This window comes from Plectropomus leopardus, chromosome 4, assembly GCF_026936395.1.
Source record: "Plectropomus leopardus strain MGB_pleo_1.0 chromosome 4, ASM2693639v1, whole genome shotgun sequence".
Classification (NCBI taxonomy): domain Eukaryota; kingdom Metazoa; phylum Chordata; class Actinopteri; order Perciformes; family Serranidae; genus Plectropomus; species Plectropomus leopardus.
The window spans coordinates 25,442,371-25,468,250 of record NC_142179.1 but is presented as its reverse complement, the minus strand read 5'-3'; the positions used below and the strand labels follow the sequence as shown (position 1 = coordinate 25,468,250).

At 40.0% G+C, this 25,880-nt stretch overlaps 2 protein-coding genes across 4 annotated transcripts; one reads left to right on the top strand and one right to left on the bottom strand.

Annotated features, from left to right (window-relative positions):
- Positions 1–6: 6 nt before the first annotated feature.
- rhobtb2a (Rho related BTB domain containing 2a) lies at positions 7–15,820 on the bottom strand. 3 transcript variants are annotated; one of them, XM_088076934.1, is made up of 10 exons: positions 14,499–15,820; positions 9,703–9,904; positions 9,382–9,485; positions 9,106–9,291; positions 8,066–9,006; positions 7,849–7,967; positions 6,796–6,946; positions 6,601–6,689; positions 5,777–5,882; positions 7–4,806 (listed from the first exon to the last, which is right to left on the bottom strand). In XM_088076934.1, exons 1-10 carry the CDS (start codon positions 14,519–14,521, stop codon positions 4,601–4,603), a joined length of 2,127 nt encoding a protein of 708 aa, XP_087933060.1. In that variant the 5' UTR covers positions 14,522–15,820; the 3' UTR covers positions 7–4,600. The 3 variants fall into 3 exon arrangements, with proteins under 3 accessions (XP_087933060.1, XP_042344660.1, XP_042344661.1); XM_042488726.2 differs by lacking the exon at positions 14,499–15,820 and adding an exon at positions 11,668–14,489; XM_042488727.2 differs by lacking the exon at positions 14,499–15,820 and adding an exon at positions 11,470–11,533.
- Positions 15,821–15,961: 141 nt separating this feature from the next.
- Positions 15,962–20,210, top strand: ido1 (indoleamine 2,3-dioxygenase 1). The gene is made up of 10 exons (XM_042488509.2): positions 15,962–16,139; positions 16,639–16,734; positions 16,810–16,929; positions 17,031–17,149; positions 17,252–17,266; positions 17,362–17,461; positions 19,121–19,238; positions 19,317–19,368; positions 19,465–19,613; positions 19,704–20,210. The coding sequence occupies exons 1-10, from the start codon at positions 16,047–16,049 to the stop codon at positions 20,084–20,086; spliced, it is 1,245 nt and encodes a 414-aa protein (XP_042344443.2). The 5' UTR covers positions 15,962–16,046; the 3' UTR covers positions 20,087–20,210.
- The last annotated feature ends 5,670 nt before the right edge of the window (positions 20,211–25,880 follow it).

The window sequence follows — 25,880 nt, the reverse complement described above, 5'->3', positions numbered from 1 at the left end:
ACGGGACACGTTGCTGCTTTTTTATTTAGTAAATATTATTTACACATTTTCAAGAACACATGCTACAGAATTTCAGATTTACAGCTCCTAAACAATAAAAACAGCTCTTGAGAACAAAAATACCTGATGACTAAAGAAAATGTCATTCAGGCTTTGAACACTGAGAAAACATTCAAGTTTTTTTCTTTTCATTTCATTTTTTTTTTATTTATTTAATTTTAAACCATTTCAGAACAAGGCCTCTTAAACTATGCAATAGTGATTGTGCAGCATATATAATATATTCCTGGTGCTGCTAAAGCTCCCTTTGGTTTGTGCTTCTCTGCAGCGGTGAAATTAGCACCCAAATATATGGAAAAGGGCCCCAGTGACAACTTCTTAGTAATTTATGATCTAATTTTTTTTTTTTCTTTTTTTTATTTTTTTTTTTACCTGATGTTGTCTACATATCTAATATTGATGTTGCTATTCCATCTAATGCAATTTGAATAGAACCTGGTGCTACAAAGCAGTGCAAGTTTGTAATTTCAAAGTCAGACATTTCAGTATGCATAGTACAAAAACATTATATATGTTAAACTATGCAATAGCTTGTATCAATTGCTATGCCAAGTTTGAATTGCAAGTCATCACACAATTTCTATTTACATTTTCGAGTTATAGTCTAACTTCCAATAGCCACACTGTCTCAGCATTTTGTAATTATGCAAACTCCAAAACTGGAGATCTTTAGCATAAAGCGATTTTCAAAGAATGGAACTGAGTTAAATTCCCTGCATTCATTACATGGTTAATGTCACAAATTGATGGTTTGTCATTATGTTAGTCTAGTGTGGCTTTGATGGTCAGAGTTTTTAATTAGTTTTATGTTCACGGCTTCAAAAGGACACAAACCCTCCGCAGTCTTCAAACTGAAGCACACTCATGAATCGATCATACGTCGATTGCTTTAGATCCAAATTATGGATTATGTACATTTACAGGTACACACACACACACACACACACACAACCTAGAGAGCACCATGGTAACTGAACACAGAGCAAACAAACTGGAAATCACAATAACACTACATTACATTCGATACCATACACTATACTGTACATTAAGGCATGAGGTGTTGTTGATGCAAAACATCAGCAGAAGACTCGTTGAGAAATGCAATGCACTGAGGAATGAAATGCATGTCTATGATATTTATCAATCACACAACCAAGGCAAATTCTAACAATATAGACCCTCCTGCTGTGTAACTATTTTAATAAACCGTTTTCTGTGTGAAGACTGGACACTTTATTTATTAGGCAGATGCTCTAATGAAGGAAAACATTCAGAATTAGGATAAAACTTCCTCCAGCTTAACGTCTGACCATGGGTGCCAAAAGATTAGTTCAATTTAGAGACGTGTTTACTCAGCAATAAACAAAAGTTAATGTAATTGAGAACAATTTAAAGCTACTGCTTAGAGCACCAGCACCACTACTCTATATCTACATCTTACACTTTAAATGACAAGGAATAAACATCATCTATTTTGGTGAGCCCTGTTCATGCAGTGTAGTCATTAGGTCAAGAGTTAATACAAGCAAGAAATTGATTTTGTCACTGAACTGATTCAACATCATTTTACGCTATTTGTTGGGCTCTAAGTCTAGTCAAAAACTATATGGAAAAGTCTAACCAATCATATGCAGGATTAAAGCTACCCTTTCTTTAACATAATGCTGCCATCAGAATTGACTTTTTTTTTTGATAGAAATGGCATGTTTTATGAATGTACCATAAGTCTTTATAATGTCCTTTATATAAACATGTGTCTACTTTACTTTACACTGTAATCCTATTTTACTATTAGTCAACTGTTTGTGTGAACTGCCTGTAATTTGCATGTATACTACAGTATATAGTAGATGTAACTGGAGGTCAGCACAATGAATATTCAGTTATTTTCAACAACAGTTTGTAGCTGCACAGTAACTAAATGCAAGTCAAGTCTATATTCATTATATGTATTACTCAGTAATACTGTACGGTTCTGCTCACTGCCTGCAGTGCACAATATTAGGTAACAGCACATTAAAGTGATGCAAGTTACTTGCAGTTCATCTGATATTTTGTACAATTTACAATACTACCCCTCCTCACTGAGCATCGCGCTTACAAACCCAAATAACCCTGCAGCCCATCTTACAATCAAGTATAACGGTAGATGACAATCTTGAACATACACTGTGAGGTGTGCAACACAAATCAAGAAAAAATGACTTAATCCAAACCTCTTCACAACCTTTTTTAAACATTTTAAATATCAGGGTTCTGTATCCTTGCCAGTTCCTTTTTGTTTTAAAATTTGCCACAGAGTGTCATGACACCATACTGTTTTTAGTGCCGTTCCCCAAGATGCTGCTACTGGAGGTTCTTGTGTGTGTCTCTATGGAGAAGAGTCCAAAAAGTGCTTGAGGTGTGTAGTATGGATGACTTCACCCAGGCATGAGGAAGCCTCCTGCATGTACAGGTCTAACATAGCCAACTGCAGACAGTCAGGGGAGCATCCTCTGATCGACAATGAAAAATCTCTAAAGGCCAAATCACCACCAGTGACAGATACGTCAAACACACCAACACAGAGGGCGGGTGCACATGATGAACATGATGTGGTCGCTTCAGCTCTGGAAATGCTGCGAGTGCCGTCTGGTGCGACACGATTCAGCCAAGCAGGACATGTTGCGGGTTTAACATCCCACAATGCAATTCTAAATCAATACTGCAATCAACCAATCACAGCCCTCTGATATCATCAGTGAGCTAATTTTGGCGATAGTCCAGGATCAATACAAACACATTATCCAGGGTCAGCATGGTGATGATGGTCCCAGATTGACACTAGCTTTGCAAAAAAAATAAAAAATAAAAAAAATAATAGGATATATAAAAAAAAGTAGGGCTTCACAACTGAGGAATGGTATTATCCTTAGTGGGAGTTAGCCTAAATTTTTGATTTTCAGAGGGACATCCAACTTTTAATGGTCATATTTTGTGTGTTTATTTTAAATACCTTCTGAACTCCAAAGCCCACTAGTGGGCTTTAAAAGCATGTTTTCTTTAAAAATCTATTAAATTGAAAGACATTTTACCATGCATTAGACTCGAGAAACTTGGATTTGCCCTGAAAGGTTCCTTTCACTCTTTTGAAAAAAAATGGAGACATCTCCTAAATAATATTGATTCTTTGACCTCCCTGCCTGGTTGTGAGACTAAGCCTCCTTGTTTTTTTCCCATTTTTTCCCCATTTCTTTGCTTCATTTTTTAGTCATTTTTATATAATTATTTATTCATTATTTTATCTTGTGTGTGTAGTGTAGTGTACTGGTAATTTTGATGTCACTGCAACCCATAAGTCTTGTCATGATTGTTGCCTTTAGTGTGATTTCCATTATTGTCTTTATTTCTGTTACAGAGGCACAAAGGAGATTTGACAGAAGCGCAGGAGCTGATGATGTCAGACGGCTTTGATTTGTTGATTGCAATGTGGGATGTTGATCCAGAAGCGTGTCCTACTTGGCTAAACCACATCGTGCATTTGCTCGGAGATGCATTATGTGTTGCTTTCCAGGATGACAGTGATTGAGCTGATGGAATCACTCAGTATAAAACTGAAGGAAACGTGTGCTGAAAAGCCTCAACAAGCGCCACATAGGAAATAATAGTGGTTTGTTTTTGCTGGCATTTTACAGAAAAATACAGATATTTTCCTTGATTTGGGATCTCTTGTGTCTCAGGACACTGAATGCATTCATGTAAACTAAAGCCCTTTTGTGACAAGAAGCCACAAATCACAAGATCACAACATGAAAATGCTAAATTTGTCCAGACTCACATCACTTTTAGTTGTGCAAGCTGTACAAAAACATTCAAAACTAGAATGACTGTACACAAATTAACAAGAGCAGAACTTGCCGGTGTTTTCGTTTATGCTTACACGATCACAATCAGCCGGGTTTGAGTGATTGACCTCAAAAAGTGATTCCTGGCAGGCCACACTATCGTTACATCCTGTTGACGAGATCATACTGTACACATAGTTTGGTAGATTGTACAAACACTTAAGGGCAAAGTGTTATATCTCTGAGACGGAGAAGTTCTGTGTTTAATTGCTGGTTGTTGCAGCTGATAAGCAGCACTTGGTTATCAGTTCAGGTTAATTGATGATAACTATGATCATAGGTGGAAAGTTCTGTGCCAGCAGAGTCCTTATTTTAAAACTCAGGTGGTGGAACATATAACAATCACTATGAGTTGTTATTTGCGCCAGTTACACTGTGCCATTTGTCAGTGAGGTTCATATCACTGAGGTTTGAGTTTCGTGTACACCAAGCTAAAAATCTAAGGAACAAAACTCATTACTTTAACCGTCAGATTGAGCTGACCTTGCAGACCTGGAGGAGTGCCGTTTGACTGCAGAGACAAACAAACAGGAGGAGAGACTGTGTGCCTGAATAATTGGGGCGTACCTTGCCAGCAGTGGTTCTCTTCTATTGTATCTTTCACCACTCGCATCCACACTGATGTACTTCAGAGTGGACCTGGCCTTACCGCTCCGTCAGATGACAGCGGATGAGCCAGAGGAAGGAGAGTTTGAGTTAGGGGAGGAAGGAAGGTTCCAGAAGAGCCACTTGCGTTTACATTGCCGTCTCTGGTACAGGTAGTCCTCTTTGTCGCGCTCTTTGCGTGCTCTTTGGTAGTGGTCATCCTCTTTCAGGTACCACACAGGTGGCCAGCGGTGTTTCTCAAAGTACTCTTGGTTCTCTGCATTAGAATAAATTATTTAAGGAATTTGAAAAGACATTTCAGGAATTGAAATAGTCAGTTTTCCCACAATGATTTTTAAATTCCAATACTGTCACATCAACAAACTGCAGAAAATATAAGTTGGAAAAAGCAGACTTAAGTGATATTTGCATTTTTTTAAATAATAAATTTGCAAGAAATAGGGAGAGGAAATCTTACTGTGTAAAATTGCTAAAATTATACAAACATAGGATTAAGTTTCAGCAGCAAAAATAACATCATTCAAAGAGGAAGAAGGTACTTAAAAAATAATATAAAAGCCTACTATAATTACTTATTTTTTTAATAATTAAAAAAACAGTTTTTTAATAATAAAAAAAGTTTTTTTCTTTTTTTCTGAGAAAAGAGAGCAACCTAAAAACCAGATGATACAGGCATCTTTGGGGATTACTTATCATTTCAGTACAATAACCAGGCAATAACCATTAATCCTAGTGGTCCTTGATTGTATAATAAAATAATAATTTTGCTTCTGAAGTTTAAAAACTAAATGTATCTGTCACAGGCTGAATGGGTCCACTGAGGTTAATTTTAAAGATTTAATTTAATTTTTGAATTTTTTTCAGTTCAGTCTGTTTGTTTGTCAGCAGGATTACGAAAAAAAATACTGTCCTGATTTTCATCACAATCACCATTACATATTATAACAACACTTTTTTCTCAAACTAAGGTGTGGCTATGGAAACATAAATGCACAGATACGATGGAACTCATTATACCCTGACATCATTATACTGACACATGTAAGTGGTTGCACTTGCAGATTTGCATATCATAGAAGATTGGACTATTGGTTTAGGTGGAGGTCTGCGCTCAAATGACCACAAAAGACACACACGTTTGTTGCCATGCTGTATGTCAGGTTAGTATTTAGCATTCTAAAAGAGCGTTAAAGTTCGCCTGTGTGCTACCAAATCACGTGTGTTACCTGTAGACTTGGACTTCATATCTCGGGGAAACTTGCGGCAGACACTGTTGTAGTTGGTGCAGATGTGGTGAAGACACCAGCCAGTGAGCTGTTGGGCGCCGTGGAACTGTCAAAATGCAAATCATATTATATTTTTTGTCTTCCTCAACATACATCAGCTTCAGCTGCAGTAATGAATTATTGTGGTTTACACTGTCTGTTTCAGTGGTTCTTTGTTAGTATTTAGTATTGAATAAATGTAAGTAGTTGCAGATCAGCTGCACTAAGGCACTCCACTTATACTTTAACATTAATACTTAGAATTGCAAGCTAAGGTTAAAAAGTACACATGGAGCCTCAAGATTAGACAGAAAAATGCAGGGAAGAAAAGACCACTTCCATTTCAATTTATATCTTATTTTTGTACTGTAGTGGTGCATTATGCCAAAGAAATCAGAAAGTCATGAAATGAACATGTAGTCCCCGAGCATCTTTGCCTTCTTGGTAATCCAGCCATACACATGACAGTGAGGAACTCCAGCTGAGTGAAAATACAGCTGAATGATGAGATAAACTAAAATGCAGAGGCTGACTCCTTTAGTACACTGTGTCCTAAATGCCCACTGCCCCAAAGATCTGTTGCTATTCATTTTGCCAAAAAGCTGACTAGCACTCTGAAAAACAGAGTTTCTTTGGCTCCACCTACGAGGTGTAAAGATTATTTCAGCCTCCAGAGCAGCTCTCCCAGAGAAATGCCCTCATTAATAAAATTGCAATTTGCCTAAGCATCATATAAGAGCTTTAAGTGCCCTCCCTGTTTACTGATGATTGACAGGTAACACTACCTGGGCCATATCCAAGTACACCAGCACGTCTCCGTCAATGTCAGCCCCCATCATCGCTGCCTCTGTCAGTACTGTTACTGTATAGAGCTCTGAAAGAAACATAAAAGCTACTCACTGTATGCATTACCACAAATGCCTTTGTGTAATATGTTCCTGTGGTTTACAAGGTAAAAACTAGTATACCAAAAGTAGTACCTGTTAGTGCAACCAGGTGGGGGAGGCAAAGACGATTGGCAAGAACAATAAGCTCCATTGCATCCAGGTCAGGCCGAGAACAAAACCGCCCCGTATAGAGATATTCTAGTACAGCCCTCATACAGCTGCGAGTTGTGTTGGGAAACAGCACCTTAGAAACAGACACATGTGACACAGTCATGACTTAGAGGCCCACAGATTTAACTGTGTTTTGCATTCAAAAGAAAACCATTGAGAAATCTTTTTTTTTTTTTTTACTGTTGTATTTATGTTAAGTGATTAACCACAAGAGAAAATCTAGTTATTTTATAATTCTAAGTTTAATTTTCAGATCTGCTTTAGCTGCAGGACAGTAGCCACAACAACAACAACAACAACGACAACAAAACATCATGAGGTGTCTTAAAGTTGATTATCGGTCAGAGCATCTAAAAATATTTTTTTGATAGTTTGAAATTACAGTATCTGGATGTCAAACTATTCGCAGAAGAATTTCTTGCTCTTGTTATATTTCAGTGGTATTATTTCCTGTTCAGGCAGAAAAACAAACTGAGCACACACAACTACATTATGTTTGGATCACAGAAGCCCGCATAATTGTATTACAACAGACCTGCAATCCTCTAATTAAATTACACCTTGTGCACAGATCACGTACTTCATTGGTGCTCTACTTGGGTCAGTACAGGTAGGCTAATGATCTTTGCTGCACTCGCGTGCTTTGTGTAATTATAAAGTGATTACATTCAAATGCAAATGCTTTATATATCGACTGTGTTCAGATCACTGGACTCGAATTGGACTTATGCATCTGTAACCTCAGTCCACTCAAACTGGCAGCTGAAGTTTTATTGTTCTGCACAGAGATGGTCAGAATAAAGTCAGCGTTCCACAGTCCTCTGATTTCAAACTTAGGTGTGAAACCCTGACCAGGGAGCAAGTCTTCAATCCACTACCACTAGAAATTATGAGATACATGTAAAATTACCCAGTACCAGCCTTGGTCAACTTTTATGTCACAGCCCAATAAACAAGTAATGTAAGTCAATTTACCTCTTTGGTGCAGCTCTCCACAAAAGGCCCGCCGAACATAGCTGCCATCCAATCACAACTAGAGATGAGTAAAGGCTTGTGGGCCATGATGGTCCCATCATCTAGCTTGAATACTACATCTGTAATACAGAGGCGAGACACAGAAAACACCTCACTTACACCTGCATCCATTTTATTTCAAGCACAACACAACAACAAATGAAGGATTTCCACTCACCAGAAAAGGTGCCTTTGGCCAAGCACTCTTTGACTCTGTTTGTGCGCCGTACGTGGAAGGCTTTGGTGATTTCTTGGTTCATGAAGGCTTCATTGTTAAGTATGTTTGCCACCATCATCCGCAGGTCAAAGACCTCCAGCAGCTCAGCAATGTGTGCAATGTGCATTAACTCTTTCTCATTCTCGTCTAGCTGACCTGTGTACAGGTAGCGAAGCACTGCTCGGAAAGGACCGAGCTGCATGGATTGGTCCATGTGCACTACGGTCATGGGCCTGGGGCTGTATGTGACAGGGTCATCTACCAGCTCCTCCTGGATGCTGACAAAAGCTCGGCTCCATGAGGAGAGCAGCCTGCCCCGTCGGCCCCCCTCAGAGTCTTTTAAGGTCCCATCACTAGTGCAAGCCCTCAGGTTGGCCCTGTCTCCATCATCGCTGCTTTCACAAACATCAAAGCTAGCAGCACGCATCAGCAGCTCTCGGCCAGAGAGAGGACCACGAGAGGGCCTTTCAGTCTCCTCATTTTGCGTGTCCATAATAAAGAGGTCATAGAACTTTGAAGAGGATGTTGCCAAGTATATCTTGTGTGCAAAGATTTTCTGTCGCTCCTGCAGGACCAGGATGACATCAGCACAGTGTGGGTCCTCCAGAAGACCGACTGGATGCTCCTCTGTGGTAGTTGGGGGAGGAGGCACAGTGATTATAGGTGGGGGAGGTTTTGGCGGCAGGAAGGGCGCCTGAAGGAGAGGTCGCTGAACATTTCTGAGGTGAGATTTCCAAAACTGCAGGTGTCGGCGCGAGATGAGCGCAGCTCGGATAGCATTATCAAAGACGTCCTTGACTCCAAATTGAGCAACAACACTGGTTTCATAATATGGCACTCCCAGCTCTTTGGCCACCTCCCGGCCTCGCTCTGGAGGAAGAATCTCATTGGATTTAATGGGTCTGAAAGACAAGAAATTATATCAAAGGCAATTCAAGAACGCGAAAAGAGTAAATCGCAAACAATCTCTTTAAATCTTGCTTAGACACGAGTCCAACTACCTAGCTAAAGGCCTCCGTGCCCTGTTCACCGCCTCCAGGTCTGCATAGCGCAGGTCCAGCTGACAGCCCACCAAGATGACAGGAGCACGGGGACAGAAGTGCTTGATCTCAGGGTACCACATGGTCTTCACATGGTATAGAGAGTTGGGGTTGGCGATTGAGAAGCACAGTACCACCACATCAGACCTTAAGGGAAGGTGCAGGTCAAATTTACTTAAGTCAGTTATCAAAAGAGCACAATGTCATAGACTGACATTGAATTTGACAATATCCCACCTGCCGTATGCAAAACGCCGGTCCTTATGATGGTCTCCGAAAGTATCCCAGAGGCGAAGGGACACACTGACATCATCCACCACATCTCTGGAGCGCTCTAATACCTAATAGCAGGTGACACATTCAGGGATATTCATTTCAGTGAGTCACTATTGAGAATGCTTAAGGTGAATGTGCACATTAGCCACATTTAGTGTTTTATTCATGTATAGATTTATTTTAGCTGAATGACCTCAAAATCCTCAAAAATCCTAAAAAACATATTTTCACATTTAGAAAATTTGCAGCTAATGTTTAAAAGTCAGAAGCTTGCGTACTCACCTCCTGGCATACTCTGTACTGGTCAATTGCCCAGACTGTGGGCACATGTGTAGCAAGTAACTGGTACTGAGTCAGTGTGGCATTGCAGGCCCGGGCACAGATAAGGCGGGTCTTTCCGACTGCATTGTCTCCAACCACCACACACTTGATAGTTTCAACGTTTGGCCTCTCATAGTCCATATCAGAATCTGTCAGCTGGGACCTGTCAAAACACAAAGAAGCACAGAAAAGTCAAATCAGCACCTGAAATGCTAAACTATTGTCCTGAAAACGGGCAGGAACATGGATCAATATGGACATTAGACACTGTGACTACTCCTCATCTGCACTGCTCGTTCCGTCTGCAGAGCTATCAATGGACGGTCTCGTCACTTCCCTGTGCCCATTCACAAGTTCCCTGTCCTTGCTACTGATATAGAAAAAAATTTAAAGGGACAAGCAAACAAAAAAGGGGAGCTGTTTTTTTTAACCAATGAGTTTGCAACAAGCTCAGTACTGCAAAAATAATATGACAATTTTCAACATTTGAATTAAATTACAAGGCAATGGCACATTTATTTTTAAAACAATAGCCCATCTCAAAATGAACAGTTTAGTTTGCATACTATGGGTTAAAAAAGGCAGACACAGTCCTATGCAGATATTTATGTAATCCCATCAACCATCTGCAAGCCCAAAATACCTTTCCATGTTTACAGTTCCTATATTACAATCCAAATGTTACCTTCAATCACCACAGCAACACACAACAATAGTGGAGTACTAAAAATTTGCCATCCACAAATACACATTGATTAAATGAAATGGAGGGGAAAAGGTAAACAGATTACTTCTGTCTCTTGAAAATGGTGGCTGATGATTTAGGTAGCTGGTTTCCAAGGGAACTGTAGCCCGTGTCTTTGTGTGTCACAGCCTACAATCTTACATCTATCACACTGATCATGATCTTATTTGAGAAAATCAACAGAATATACACGTTACTTTGAACTGCTGTTACTGTCATGCTGGTGTTGCTGCTTTAATTTGGTTCTAACTTCAGCCACCGCAGCACGCAGGACGTCAAACTCTTTTGTACTACATCCGAGCTTTATAATATCATGGACCAGAAAAAATGTCAGATGTGAGTTTTGTCCCAGCATCTTTTCTCTTGACAGAGTTATTGCACTGGGAACCTTTGATCGGAGGAGTCAGATGGTGCTAACTTCTTATGAATGAGGTCAGATGCTCCTGCTGTTCGTGGACACAAAGGACCTGCTCTACAGAAACAACTGGCCGCCTCCCTAAAGCATCACTTTTGCACACCTACAACCACTTCTATTTCTCTTGGAATACAATCAGAAAACAACATACTTATTGCAAGATTTAATACTTGTATACAATGCCCTACAGATTACTATTACTATGATTTTTTTTCTTTCTGACGGTCATTTGACGTTTGCAGCCATTCATAAAAGCAGCCTTTCATTGACTGCACAATCTGCATCCCTATAGGCTCACCTGCACTTATAGGTATATTAAAAACATCTGACAGTCTGACCTTAGGCTGGGCCTGTATTACACTATAGAGATACACCGCCTCTAATATTGCTCATTCATATGCCCTTTTCAGTTACAGTCTACACTGCGCAAATCCCGAATTAATTCATCATTATTTATATGGTCAGACACTCTAAATAAGCCTGTAGACTATCCGAAATAAATCATCATTACACAAGCTTGCAGGTCTCCGTTATCATCCATAACATGATAAAATTGTGCATATCCTACCAGAAGGACCGAACAGTCCCACCACCACCGAGACACTAGTCATGAGGCTCTGCTGCATTACACCTTATGTAACACCCCGTCACTGACTCTTGAGCCTGTTTATCTGGCTCCGCGTTCAGCGCACAAAAAACAGCCATAAGGATGTAAAAACCAGTTTGATTCATTTGCAGGGAATAGCCAACGTTGTGCCAGTCTTACCGCAACATAAGGAAGTGCTGCTGCATCGGGTTGGTCGATGAACGAGACAAAAAGCAGGGCTCCATCGGATGCGGCTTGCACCTGACGGCAGCTCGTATTTAACTTCATCTTCGAGACAAGGTGAACCAAGCTTGAAAATAGGCGGCCGACCCGCAGATGTTTCAGGAAACGTCCTCCTGCTGCCTGGATCAGTGCGATTAGTCCGGTAGCACTGCCAAAAATACGATCGCTGATGTGAAGCCTGTCGGTGCGATGCAGAGCTGCAGCCCTGACTGTCATGGAACCACCTCCGCTTACTGTAAGGCCTCCGTAGCTAATAATAGGCAGGCACCGACTGAAAAAAACCCATTCATTACAAAACACTGATCCACTTTAAAGTCGCGCAAATCTCATTCCTCAGCTCCTAAGTAGCCTGGATAGACTGGCCTCCAGCGTAGCACGTGTTTTCTCCTTTAACCTCTCCATTAAAAGAATCTGGATTATACTTTGCACAGTTCACAGTGTTTATGTTGTGAGTGTGATAAAATAATTTACACGCCACACATGCATTCAGGTTGGGTTAAATAACTCGTGTACATTGTTGTACTACAGATTTAAGCATGAATGATCAGCTCTTGAAAAATGAAACAAAAAAAATTAAATAATATTTTTTTAAAGGGAGGAAGGTTATGAGCAACTTAAGAAGAAATGACCCAGAAATTGGCAAAAAAAAAAAAGGGGTAAAAAGTACAGGAAAAATACCTGAGAATTAGCAAATAAATAAAATAAAATAAAAAGTGCTTACAGAAAAAAAGGCTTAAAATGTTAAAAAGTAAAGTAAATAAACTAAACTAACGATAAACTAAAGTAATTTATCGCAATTTGCAGGACAATTCTCGTCAAGTCGCTCAATGCCTTTTGTTCCCATGTTTTTGATAGAAATTAAACCAATTTGCTCAGGTTTCAAAGGGTTAACTCACAGTGTTGTACCCAGGGGTGGGTCTAGTGGATTTTCAGTTGGGACAGTTGGGGCTAGTGATTAACTTGTGCATGTGTGTGTATACAACAGCCTAAAAAGCATATATAAACACACACATAAGTGATGGTTGCATGTGTGGCAAATGCATGACACATGTTCAATTTCAAAAAAAGGATATAAAAGGTTGATACCAGCGTTCTGGAGTAACAAGATACATGTAATGGAGTTGGTGATTAAATTACAAAATAGATGTAACTGTAATCTGGTGCAGTTACTGAGGGAAAAAATAGCCTATTTAAATAACAGTTAATTTGGGTGATTACAGAGAGGACTTGTAATCTGCATTCAAAAGTAACCTTCCCAACACTGGCTGGCACACAAACAATGAAACAGTTTGATTGGATCCACTTATCACTGTATCATTCAAGAGGGCTGTAAAAAGAAAAAATGCATGAGTCATGACAGCTGTTGAGCTTTATATAAATGATGAGCTGTTTCCTGTTGCTAAATTGACTCCGCTGGCTCTTTTAAACCGTGCATTTACTGACTGACTCTGCATGAGTTCCTCTGATACGTTTGGAGAAAAGTATTCAATAAATAAAGGTGAAATCAAATAGGAAGCTCAACTGTTTGATACAGCTTTTTTAGCACTCAATTTAGTGCCAGACTTTCATAAAGATTGAGGACGTGAAACATATTTGTATGTGACGGTAGTAATATAGCAGCAGACAACCATCTGCTTTGTAAAAATATAATGGAGTAATGGCATCCTGAGCAGAGAATGAAGTCATGCTGCCTCTGATGTAATCTGAGCTTCTCTGTGGTTTGTTGTGGTAAACTGGTCTGGCCGCGCATGCATGTTAGTGCAAGTTTGTATCCCTCTGGCGAGCTCATGCCCACTGCTTTCCACTGCACTCATACAGCAGTTAGCATACCACTGATATTGGGACTACGTTGTAGTAGAACCATAGCACCCGCTCTCCAGTTCACACCAAGTTAACGTCGTTATCTCTTTTACCAGTGTTTCTGTTGTTTAGCTCTCTTTATGGAGATGGTAAAATTAGTTGCTGCCACCTCCATGTTGCTTACTGTGTCCAGATAACTCATACACTCTGTATTTTGCACAGTGCCCTTTAACAGAGACACATATTATTTTCTAAAAAGTAAAAAAACTTGTTCTTGAATTCTTGGCTAAAACTTCTTGACTTCTAATTCCTACATGCCAAAATCCAGAAATAATCAATACTACACTTCCCATGATGCAACCAGTGGCCACTCTTTGTTTGACCCTTAACATCTGGTTAATGCTATCAAACCACGACCTCGGTTTGTAATGCTGCCTGTTCTGTTTAAAGATTAGACGTTTCCAAGGTTAAAGATAACTCTGATGGCATCATCATGCCTTTAATACAGTATTTAATCTACTGCTGCACTTTTATTATTGATTCAAATATATTACATGAAACTTTTATGTTCTTTTTGATCCGTAGGCCTAAATGTTATTTTCTGCATATCCAAAAATCTCATAATACGATTTTTGGGTTATAAAGACCAACAAGGTAGAATAATTCTTATGGATCACAGTTTGTGTGACAATAAACTTGCTCACAATACTTTAAAAAAGTGTGATTCGTAAACCTGAAAATAATTCAGTCAATGTCATGTTAGAAATGCTGAACAGGTTAAATCTACCCTGTGTGCATTAGATTCAGATTATTTCTTGTCTTTAACAGTGTTGACACATTTTGTAATGGCTCTTATTGGCAATCAATTTAGCTAGTGTTAAGCACTTTGTGGCAGTTACTGATAACTTCACGTCAGAGTGCTAAGCAAAGAAATTACCTGCCATGGTCTGTGATAAAAGGCTACTCACCACTCACAGGTACTGACAGCCATATTGCACAAATGGTTGAAGGTTTCTCTGTTAAATAGAGGATACTTCCACTGCAGTTCGATTCAGTAACTGTCCTCACAGCCTCAGATGATGTAGTTTAGGGAGACTTTATATCCACAATAAATCAAAGTCTCAAGAGTTGTCTTTTATCTCCGTCACGCACTGCGTCATTCACATTACACAGTCTAACAAAGCAATCCAGTGTTTGTATCTCGTAACATTGTCCCAGGACCAAGAGGATCAAATTACAGTCGACCTTTATACTGGTGAATTTTACGAGACATTTATGCCAAAGCTGCACTGCCGATATTGTGGAAGAAATGCCTCAACAACAAGCATCACTCTGTGGAAATACTTTTACAGATTCATATCCTTTTGCATTTCTATTTTATTCAAATTCTAGTCTGAGTGAACATGTCAGGTCAACTTTCCAAAATGATATCAACCAGTTCACAGAGTTAAAGGCACTTTTTATGTTTTTCTGAAGGACTGAGTGACTCTGATTTACTCTACACTTTTACCAACATGTAAAGCCTGTTGTAGAGTAACTCCTGCAATGTTCAGCTTGCTCCACCAGGTGAGGCTGACAGTCTAAATTTCCCACAATCCTCAAACATTGAGCCAAAACATAATCAGATGTAAAAACAGAGCAAAGACTGAAATAATTGTCTTCACAATTAGAATAAATGGAAACTGTAATGCATTGTACTATGACATGTATTACATAATGATATGCAGCATTTGTGTTTTGATTAAAATATATTTATAAATTTATTATAAGAATAATAGATATATAAATCAAAACCCTAGATTCTGTGTCATTATGTGTACAGATTGGAGGCCTGGTTGTGGAGTTTGATATAACCTTTTGTGTTTTGCTTTTACTGGTGTTCTAGGCTTTCTTAAATGTGTTTTTTTTGGTCAATACGTCACTTTTTAAACCAGGTTGTTTGCATATTTGTGCTGTTTATACAAGCACTGGGCTGTTTTTGTCTACTGCAAAATAGACTCAGGGTTGACTAAGTTCTCTAAACTATTTTAACTCTATTTTTATAAATGCAGCATTGTTACACATTCAGTTGCCTTTTAAATTACACTGCAGTAATTTACAAAGACAACATTGAAATGATCTTATCTATCAGAATGGTCTGATAATGGACACATAACTCATGCATAAAATGTTTTGGGAACGAAAGAGAAAACTAAAAAGTAAAGTCCGCACAGTCATACAATTCAACAGAAACTGGTAAAATGCAGGCGTATTGTAATATAATGAGCAGCAAAGTCCTGAAGTCCTGAATTCACATACTACTTAATGGTTTACAAAACGAAGCACAGGTACTGATTTGCTACACATAACTCGGTTGAATTGCACAATAGTAGAGGTGGGGGATAAATGTTGTGTAACCGTTATTGACAGCAGCTTTAAAGTGAACTCTGTGCCGGAGTCCAGACTGGTTGGGGTCTCTTGAACCATTCAGGCAGTCAGAGGATCGTCGCTGTCGGTCTGTTTCTGTTCCTTTCCCTATGGCTGCTGCTGAATCAGACTCTAAACATCTTTTCTCTCTGGACTCCTACCATGTCTCTGAGGAGCTCGGCTTCATCCTTTCTGATCCTCTGGTAGGTGGAAAAGCCCACTGGATAAGTTTCTTTCTCTATAGTTTTACAGTATTACATTCTGCCTTATATACAAGCACTCATGATGAAATATATAACTGTCAGGAACCCTTTGACTGTCATTTAACTGAATTTATAATGTAGTTTGCATTAAATGAAAATAATACTCATAGTTATAAAACTGTAAACTTGTGACTGGTGGTATTGATTTAGACCAATTGACCTAGGGAAGCTGACATTTGGCATTGTTCCCGTTTGCTTCATGTAATGAACTTTATTCCTTAGGCAGCATATGTGGACAAAATAATGCTTTGTTCAATCCCTCCGCCAAGTCCAAGTTCACTTTTCATGAAATGCACATTTAGGTGAGAGGCCTTAAAACTTAAAATGAAAATGTCTCAGATCAATCCATCATTTGTACCTTCACATCAGTGCACTGTTCAGTTTCTTTTTGCTACTGTGATCCACATTTTCTTATGATGGACCAACTTGACTTTCAAAGGAAGAGCTTCCCGCTTACTACCAGCCATGGATGGATATTGCCCGGCGAGTCCCAGAGCTTGTGCAGTCTCACGAGTTGCGCCTCCATGTTAACAAGGTAACAATAAACTGACAAGGACAATTCACTTTGTTTATGGAGCCATGGTTCAGCGATGATACGTCGTCTGTTCAGATGCCGCTGCTGAGCAGCCAGTTTCTGCAGAAACACCGGGAGTTACGACTGGCCCACCTGGCTCTCAGCGTGATGACCATGGGCTACGTCTGGCAGGAGGGAGAGAACAACACAGTGGAGGTATCTTTCAGTTTTTCTTTCCTCCCCAATCATTCTGCCTGCTATCAGTTGCTCTATAATTTATATGAAAGACTTTTCATGTTAAATTATCTTCCTCTAAGATGCTGCCACATAACCTGGCAGTTCCATACTGGGAGGTGTCACAGCGCTTAGGACTTCCCCCAATTCTCATCCATGCAGATGGAGTGCTGGCTAACTGGAAGAAGAGGGATCCAGCGGGGTAAGGCCAGCAATCCTCTGCATGTGGTTTGGTTGTCTCCTAAACAAGTCTCAGGTGTGAATCTGTTCTCTTTCTTTTTCGTATCTATGTCTCCTGTGCCAGGCCTTTGGACATGGAGTGAGTACTTTTAATTCTGGTCCTCTACACATGTTGTATCATGATATTCTGAGGTACGCAGAGATTTTCTTTTATATTCATATTCATTCACACAGGAATCTGGAGTTGCTGGTCAGCCTCCCAGGTGGAGACAATGTGCGAGGTTTCTTTATGGTTACACTGCTGGTGGAGCTGGCAGCAGTCCCTGCACTGAGGGTGAATAAGTCAATTCATAAAATTGTAGGGATTAATTATGTTTAAATTGTTTAAAAGCTATTGAAGGTTCAGTGTATAAAAATAAGGGGGGTTAAAGAGGTTTTTACCAGGAGCCGAATTATTTGCAGAGCTCTTTTCCTATCCAAAACAAACGGACCAGCAAAAACACTGAATAAACCAGTTTCACGTGATAAATGATTGTTTCTTCAATGTCATTTGACATGTCGGAGATGGGCGGTTTACCCTCTGCATGCTCCTGCTGTGTGCTCACTCTTTTTCTTTGATCAGATCAGAAATGATCAGAACAAATGGACCCGGTGATAAAAGCCGTTAAAAACACTTTGAGCAGGGGCAACCTCTAGCTCAGTGAGTAGAGTGTGCACCCCATGTTGGCTGAGTCCTTTGCAGCGGCCCAGGTTTGATTCAGACTTGCGGCCCTTTGCTGCGTGTCATCCCCCATTCTCTCTCCCCCTTTAATTTCACTCTGTAACTGCGCTATAATAAAGGCATAAAAAGCCCCAAAAAATCTTTAAAAAAAACAAACACTTTAAGCAGTTTCAGGTTACAAATCAGTGACTTTCCAATGATGCTTGTCACAGATGCACTTCTAACCATGTTTGCCAATGCAAAAACATGATTGGCCCTGTCTAGCGCCAGTGTTTAGTTGGTCCATTGTGGGCTGCAGTAGAAACATGGCAGTGCAGTATGGCAGTCTCCATTAACAAGAACTGCTCTCTATGTAGATATAAATGGCTCATTTCACGCTAACAAAACACACAGGTTCTTGTTTTCAGGTGATTATACAATTACAATTATATAGTAAACCAGCAAAATGTGTGACAGAGTAGTACATCTGTTGGTAATGTGTAGCATTATAATTAGTCCAAATCTTTATAAATAGTTAACCTGATGGCCTGATGTCAGGCCTCCAGAGTCAATTTTTAGAACTTGTGAGGCTCAGTCGCTGTACCCTTAGGTTCACTTCCGGCACCTCCTTACGTGAGTCCTGCTTTTACCTCTGTGATTTTTGTTGTTTTTCCCTAGGGGAGAGGTAAGTGACAGTGTGGTCACAGAAATGACAGAAATGTCTGTTTTAGCCTTTCTGTTAAACTAAATTTTTAAGTTTTCCCTGCTAGCTTAAACTTATTGTATCGCATGTTAACACAGTCCTGTGTCATTTAATTTGTATAGGGGCTCAAGTCATTTAAATGGCGAGTGACGGAGGATTTTATTATTTAAGTCTTTTTTTTAAGATTATATTTTTTGCATTTTTGCCTTTATTAAATAGGACAGGACAGTGCTAGTGTGAAAGGGGGAGAGAGAGGGGATAACATGCAGCAAAGACCCACAAACTGGAATTGAACCCGCAGCCGCTGCAGCAAGGACATGGCCTTCATATATGGGACACCTGCTTTATCCACTGAGCCACCTGATGCCCTGTCTTTTGCCAGAATAAAGGAGATCGTTTCCTAAGATATCCTGTTAGCCACTTCATCTTAACACAACGCTGAACACCACTGGTTATATATATTATATTCCATTTCTGCCAATATATTCCCAAAAACCTACACTCTGAACCTTTAAAGTCCTCTTTAATTTAAATTGACTTTTAAATTGAGGACATTTCAGACAAAGCCACTGTAACTTCCTGCGTTGCAGAACATTCCCATTGTGATCAATGGTGTCAGGAGCGGAGACACTGAGGCTGTGGCCAGAGCCCTGGAGGACATCAGCCAGTCTATACAGGACATGACAGATGCACTCAAACTGATGCATGGTGACCATTTAAACATAACTTTAAAGTAACATTATTTCCCTATCGACAACTATTTTGATTGATGTGATTTTTCTCTAGTGTACGTGGAGCCTTCGGTCTTCTATGGCATAATGAGGATCTACCTGTCTGGGTACAGAAATCTCTCTTTTATCTCACTCTACTCATTCATTTTACAAGCGAAACATGTTTTTTTTAAATGTGTTTATGTCTATGTTTACATGCATAGGTGGAAAGACAACCCCTCTATGTCAAAGGGGCTGGTTTATGAAGGGGTCCAGGCAGAGCCAATGGAGTATTCAGGTGGGAGTGCTGCACAGAGCAGCCTGCTGCACTGCTTTGATGAACTTCTTGGAGTCAAACATGAAGCAAAAAGTGGTAAGATGACTGTTTTTTTTTCTTTGATGGATCACAACAATCCAAAGAGGTTTAGGAGGGACTCACTGTGATGGTATTGCTTTCTTATAGCTGCCTTTCTAACACGCATGAGGAATTACATGCCACCTGCTCACAAGCAGCTGATCCAGGACATCTCATTGCAACCCTCCCTGAAAAGTTTTGTCCAGCAGCAGTCCAGCGAGCATCTTAACCAGGCCTATCAGCACTGTGTCACAAAACTATTGGCCTTTCGCAGCTACCACATCAATGTCGTCAGCCGCTTCATCACTGTCCCAGCTGCCCGCGCCCGGCAACTTCGAACTCAGAGCCAGGACACAGAGGGGGAGATGATCGGCAAAGCACCCACAGCGTTAGAGGAGAGGGGCACTGGTGGCTCCGGTATCATGACCTTCCTTAAAACTGTGAGGGACCACACAAAAGACGCCCTGATGCCTGAGACGAGCCACAGCTGATCATTGCTGAATATCCACAGCAGTGTGTCAACTGCATCACATAAAACAGGCCTTAAATCACCTCTGATTACCTAACATGCTATTTTATATGTCATTAAAAAGGATGCCTTGTGGCAGAATGAGAGCGAGCGGCCTCCATCGCCTTGTCTTACATGTAGCTTTGTTGTGTCTGTAAACAAACCCCAGCTTAATAGACATGAGTGATACCCATCATTCAGTCCAAACCATAATTCAAACCGTCGCTGTTAGTTTCCATTAAATTCAACCACTAATTCTTTCTTTAATCCAAACTGGAACGACAGAAAAATGCATCAGACATCTGCTCCAGACCCACGTATCTAGAAGACATTTGGACATTAGACAGCTTAAGTCACTCCTGAACCCCCTTACGTTTTGGAACTGAAAATCCAGTTTAGAAATAACAAAGACGATTTGTCTTCTGTTGCTTCTTTTCTCTTTAGGGTTGGTGGAACTGGATTAACTCTTTGAAACCTGGAGCGCCATCACGTTTCTTGTGCTGCTTTTAGATATCTTTTAAAAGTATTTGAACCTTTGAACTCTGAGCAAAGTGGTAACAAATGTTTTACAAATTAGTAGATTTAGAATTTAAAAAGAAAAAAGCTAGGGAAAAAAATGTCTAGGGGGAAAAGAAAAAAACTAGGGGAAACTAAATTTATAATTGTCATGATTAAATATTTATAATTGTGTTACAAAATTATTATAGTCTTTAGCACTTTCGTCGTGCTGTTTTTTTCCTTTATTTTATTTTATTCTTTTATTTATTTTCAATTTTCAAGTAGTTTTCTTTAACTTTTAACTAATTTCTTACTAATTTTTGGGCTGCTTCTTTATTTGTTGCTCATTGCCTTATTCCTATGTTTTTGACAGAAAGCAAGCCAATATGCTTAGGTTTCAAATTGAGACTAACAACTGAGAGAAGCTGTCAAAACTGATTAAATGAAAACATATATATATTGCAATACCTTGTGAATCCATGGCAGGGCACTAAAGGGCAGAATTTCAATTCATACAAAATGAAGATTTCACAGGGTTTACCTTTAAACAGCTAAAACAGTGGGCAATACCTGTGTGCACCAACAGCCCCTAATTTAGCGCAGTCACATACAAAGCCAATCTGATGAATTAAAACATTCATCATTGATAACAATCATTTGTGTAAAATCCACACCAGCCTGACAAACCAAAGTATCGACAGGCTGGAACCCGACCTTTCCCTCTCAGAAAAATACTCCACAACGTGTCCTCACAATGGGGTTGTCATGAAGCACAATGCACAATGCAGCGCAGAGATGCATCACTTATCAGAGTGGTTACCTCAGCACTACTCCAGCCCACATCCAGCCCTCACATGCCCTGCTATATACTTCCTGGACTGAGTGTGTGTGGAAAACCCAGAGCAATGAAGGGATGGATTGTGCCATGAATGGCTCACGCTGTGTAATCTTCACCTTTGCTGGCTTGTCTCCACCGGTGTTTCATTACAATAACAGCCTCGCAAGATCAGATAAGGCAGACGATGTGGCAATTAGACATGACAATTCCCTCCAACCTGAGCGATCTACTTTATCTTGCCCTCTTTCTTTTTCGCATGCTGGGTAGCTGGGTAGCTGGGAAGACAATGGAAGAGCAAATGAGAGAGAAAACAATTACACATGCAGCCTGGCAAGATTTTAGTGTGAGAGGCATTTTGTCAAAGGTTTTTTTGGATGGGTTTACAAAGACAGATGTTTAAAGCCATTTCATTCTGATTGAAGTACAGCAAATACATTAAAAAGTGAAGTCATTGGGTTGGTAGTCACTGCAAACCATTGTCAGACATGATTCACAACCTGAGACAATGTTTGCAGGACGACCCCGAGGTGATGAGGTGAAAGGTGAACAGAAACTACGCAAGGACGGAGAGAGTTGGGTGGCGCGGAGGACAAATAGTGTGTTCAAATGTCACAGTGATCTGATTAGAGCCTTCTTCCACAGCCAAAGCAAATAATCCCCTTCCTTATTGCCAGACTGTGGAGGACTCCCTGACAACCCGGCAGTAAACACAAGCCATCTCTAAGGATGTCTTCATTGTGTAGTCGGGGCTGGGCCTGCACGGCCGCTGAAGTTTCACCTCATATCACAACAGTGGCTGGTTTCAATGTAAGACATGACACACACACACACACACACACACACACACACACACACACACACACACACACACACATGCAGGCACAAACCTGCTTGTTTTGTACTGACAATGCAGTGAGACATATTACACAATTATAGTTTGTAAGATGTCACCTTTCGATTATTATATACAGGACGTTTTGGCTAAAAGGGACAGTTCACTCCAAAACCTAAAAATCTTTCCTCTTACCTGTAGTGCTATTTATCAATCATGTGTTTGGAGATATCGGCTGTTAAACAGTCTACATAGATATATTCTGGAATATTATCGAACTCGATGGCACTCAGCTTGTGGTGCTCAGAGCACCAAAAAATTCATTTGAAAAACCAGTAGCAAGAAATTATGAGCTGGTTAATCAAGTTCGGTAATTGGCATGAACGTGTCACAGTAATATTACTTTTCATTACACTACTCACAAATCACACACACACACACACACACACAAAATAACTTGTCACAATCTCAGTTTGAAATCTAATAATAAATCCCATCCCTGGATTCATTTTTCTTATAGGAGCACATGCACGTCACAAAGCAGCAAGCTACCTTAGGAGACGGAAATGCTTACCTAACATTTAGTAGCTAGAAATAATCTCATTACTCGATTTTGTCGACAGACAAGATGACAAAAACATCATTGTTCCAAGTAGTGGTATTAAAACTCTTTCCGATGTGAAAAACACAACCTAAAACTACTTAAAACACAGACAGCACAACAACGTTAACGTTTTGGAAATACAGCTCACCAAAGCTGAGCCCTCCTCGGCCGCTGATGATAGCTGTAACCCTACACTGGCTAAAAAAACATAACTGGATTTTAATCATGGACAGCTGCAGGCTGTAAGAAACAAAGAATGAATGAAGATTGTGGCCGGACATGTGGTGGATAAATGTTGCCTGACTTTCGGTCTTTCATACAGATCCTTGGAAAATATTGATGGCAACAGAAGACTCCCATTCAAATCATTTGCAAGCTATCTAGCCTCAGCTGCACGTACTGGAGATTTCCTTTACATTCAAACAGAGGTGCACAGGCAAAGTCTGGATTTTGAAGATAAAGGACGCATTTCAATTTTTTGGAGTTGTAACAGAAGTAATTTTTCTAGTGTAACAAAAAAGTGTAATGGGTAGTAAATTACATTTTTTGAGTAACGAGCACAACACTGCTGAAGATAATTCATAGACTTTGTTGTGAACAGTTTCATGGGAACTATTTTCTGTCTTCTGAACTATACCCGCCAAACTTATCACCATCCAGAGGGATGAGTGCAACCCTCAGCAACTCGCACCAAAACAATCTAGATAAATAGCACTACAGGCAAGAAAAAAAAGGCAATTTGTATTTTTGACTGCGGGGTGAACTGTCCCTTTATATGTTCTAAAGGGATCAATCATCTGTAGTATTTGAGTGCAAACTCGCCAAGCAAATGTTATCAAGAATCAACTCGGCAAGCTAAATAAGTAATTTTCCTCACAGCAAGGCATCTGGAGTCACTCTTGTTTTGATGAAATCTCCGCAAACATCCATATTCCATCTATCAGAGCCGACAGGATTACAGGCGTGGGTTCTCCTCTTGGTTAGACAATCGGATATCTGTGCCTCGGTGGTTAACCACAGGATATCCTGGATTCTGTTATTTCAAAATTGAATTTATGATGCTGCTGCTCACCTCAAGCCAAGCAAAGCCAGGACCTTTTCTCACCCTGGGAGCGAGCAGCCGCGATGGCAGCAGCTAGGGATTGATTGTCTTTGGCGTGCACATGACGGGCGTAGTCGGGGAATTATGAGCTGTGTGTTCAGTTCAGTAGGTGACTCTGGGTGTGTTACCTCTTTCTACTCATCTGGACATCACTATCTTTTTCAAACATCTGTCTACACACCCAGGGGTCAAACATGTCTTCATAATTCACTTACTGATCAGTTTGGGCACACCCATGGTTAAATTTGAGCTCTATATATCCTAATGATCGGCTGTCACCACCATTCTTTCACAACCAGTGTTAAAGATCTCAGTCTATAGAGGATAATTAAAGTTAATAAAAGTAACTCTGGCTTATCATCGCTCTAATTCCCCCTCCCACAGAGTATCCATTTAGTGGTCTAAAAGAAATGTGACAGTATACCCCATGGGCATTGGTTTCTTTACTTGTAGTGTCTCAAACTCTCATAATGCCATGATCACCTGCTGACTGGTGAATCATCTCTACCTCCATTTGGAGAGTTTCCATAGAAGCCTCTCTAAACACAAGCAAATGTAGCTGATATTCACTGTGTTGTGGGTTTTCAGACTTCACTTTTCTGCCTACTTGTCACTGTTAAACAAGACATCAAGCTCATCTTTCACCTTCCCCGTCTTTGAAATCTGTTTTTTTAAACTCTAGCTCCTCTTTGAACATCGCTTGTGCAGTCTGTTAAGGCAGGTTAAAGGCCTTTGATGTAGTCATCTTACAGCAACTTTATCATTTCCTCCCCACTGACTCGACTGAAAAAGCCTGCCCACATGAAAAAGGGTGAAAAAAAAGAAACTGTCATGTTCGCAGCCAGCTTGAAAGGCTGCTTTTTCAGGTGTAGAATTACTGTTGTTGCCAGTTTTGATGGTCCAGCCCAGATGACGTGACAGGAAAGTGCACGTCACATTGCAGTCTTTCCTCTTACAGGCAAAAACTCGTGACACTTTGGTCCCTGTGATCGAGATACAGCGTCATGCTGCTTTGTACTGCAAAGATATCCTTTTACTTTTGCATTTGATGGATAATTACGCTCCATTCTTGTTTCTCTGGATAAACGTAGGAGATTGTCTTCATGTGTTCAAATGGCTTTGCTGTGCCAGTTTTGTTGAGTCACCACTGACCCTTTGGAAGTGGCTTTGTATTTGAGCATAGAGGTTAATTTTTAACATCTTCATGTTAGCATGCTCACAATGAAAATGCTAACATGAAGATGTTAAGAAGGGAAAATCATCTTTAATCCAGTTTATGGGTATAATGTCTACCAGGTCAACCGTCTTGGTTAGCCCACTAACACTTAAACACAAAGTACAGCTGAGGCTTACGGAAATGTCATAGTTTGCAGGCTGTTTGGTGAAAAGAAAGCACAAATTGGAAATTCAACCTGATGATAACAAAAGATATGAAATTAATTTCAACCTGATTTGTAAATGGCTGAACTATATTCCAACAGTTGTCAAGACATTTCACTCAAAGCCACAAAGCTGAAGCTTGTGGGGTAACAGGGAAAGTCACTAGGATACATTGTCAGGGGACAATGAGTTTCTGTAGGAAATTTAATCGTAATACATCCAATAGTTTTTGAGATATTTCAGTTTTGACCAAAGTGAACCAACAGACACTCCAGTCCCTAGATAGTCTGTGTGCACACACTAGTGTGTGTGTGTGTGTGTGTGTGCTTCTCCTAGTCTTGACCTTAGGATGGCTCTCAATCTTATTTTTGTGTACAAGAACTGCAGGGTCAAAATACTGTCCTGCAAAACACTTACACTATAGTAACCTCCAGCACAGTCAGCTTATTGATCCGTCCCAATTCCACTCATGTTTGAGCAAAACCTTTGGCCTTTTTCAAATAAATGCACTTTTGCAACTTTA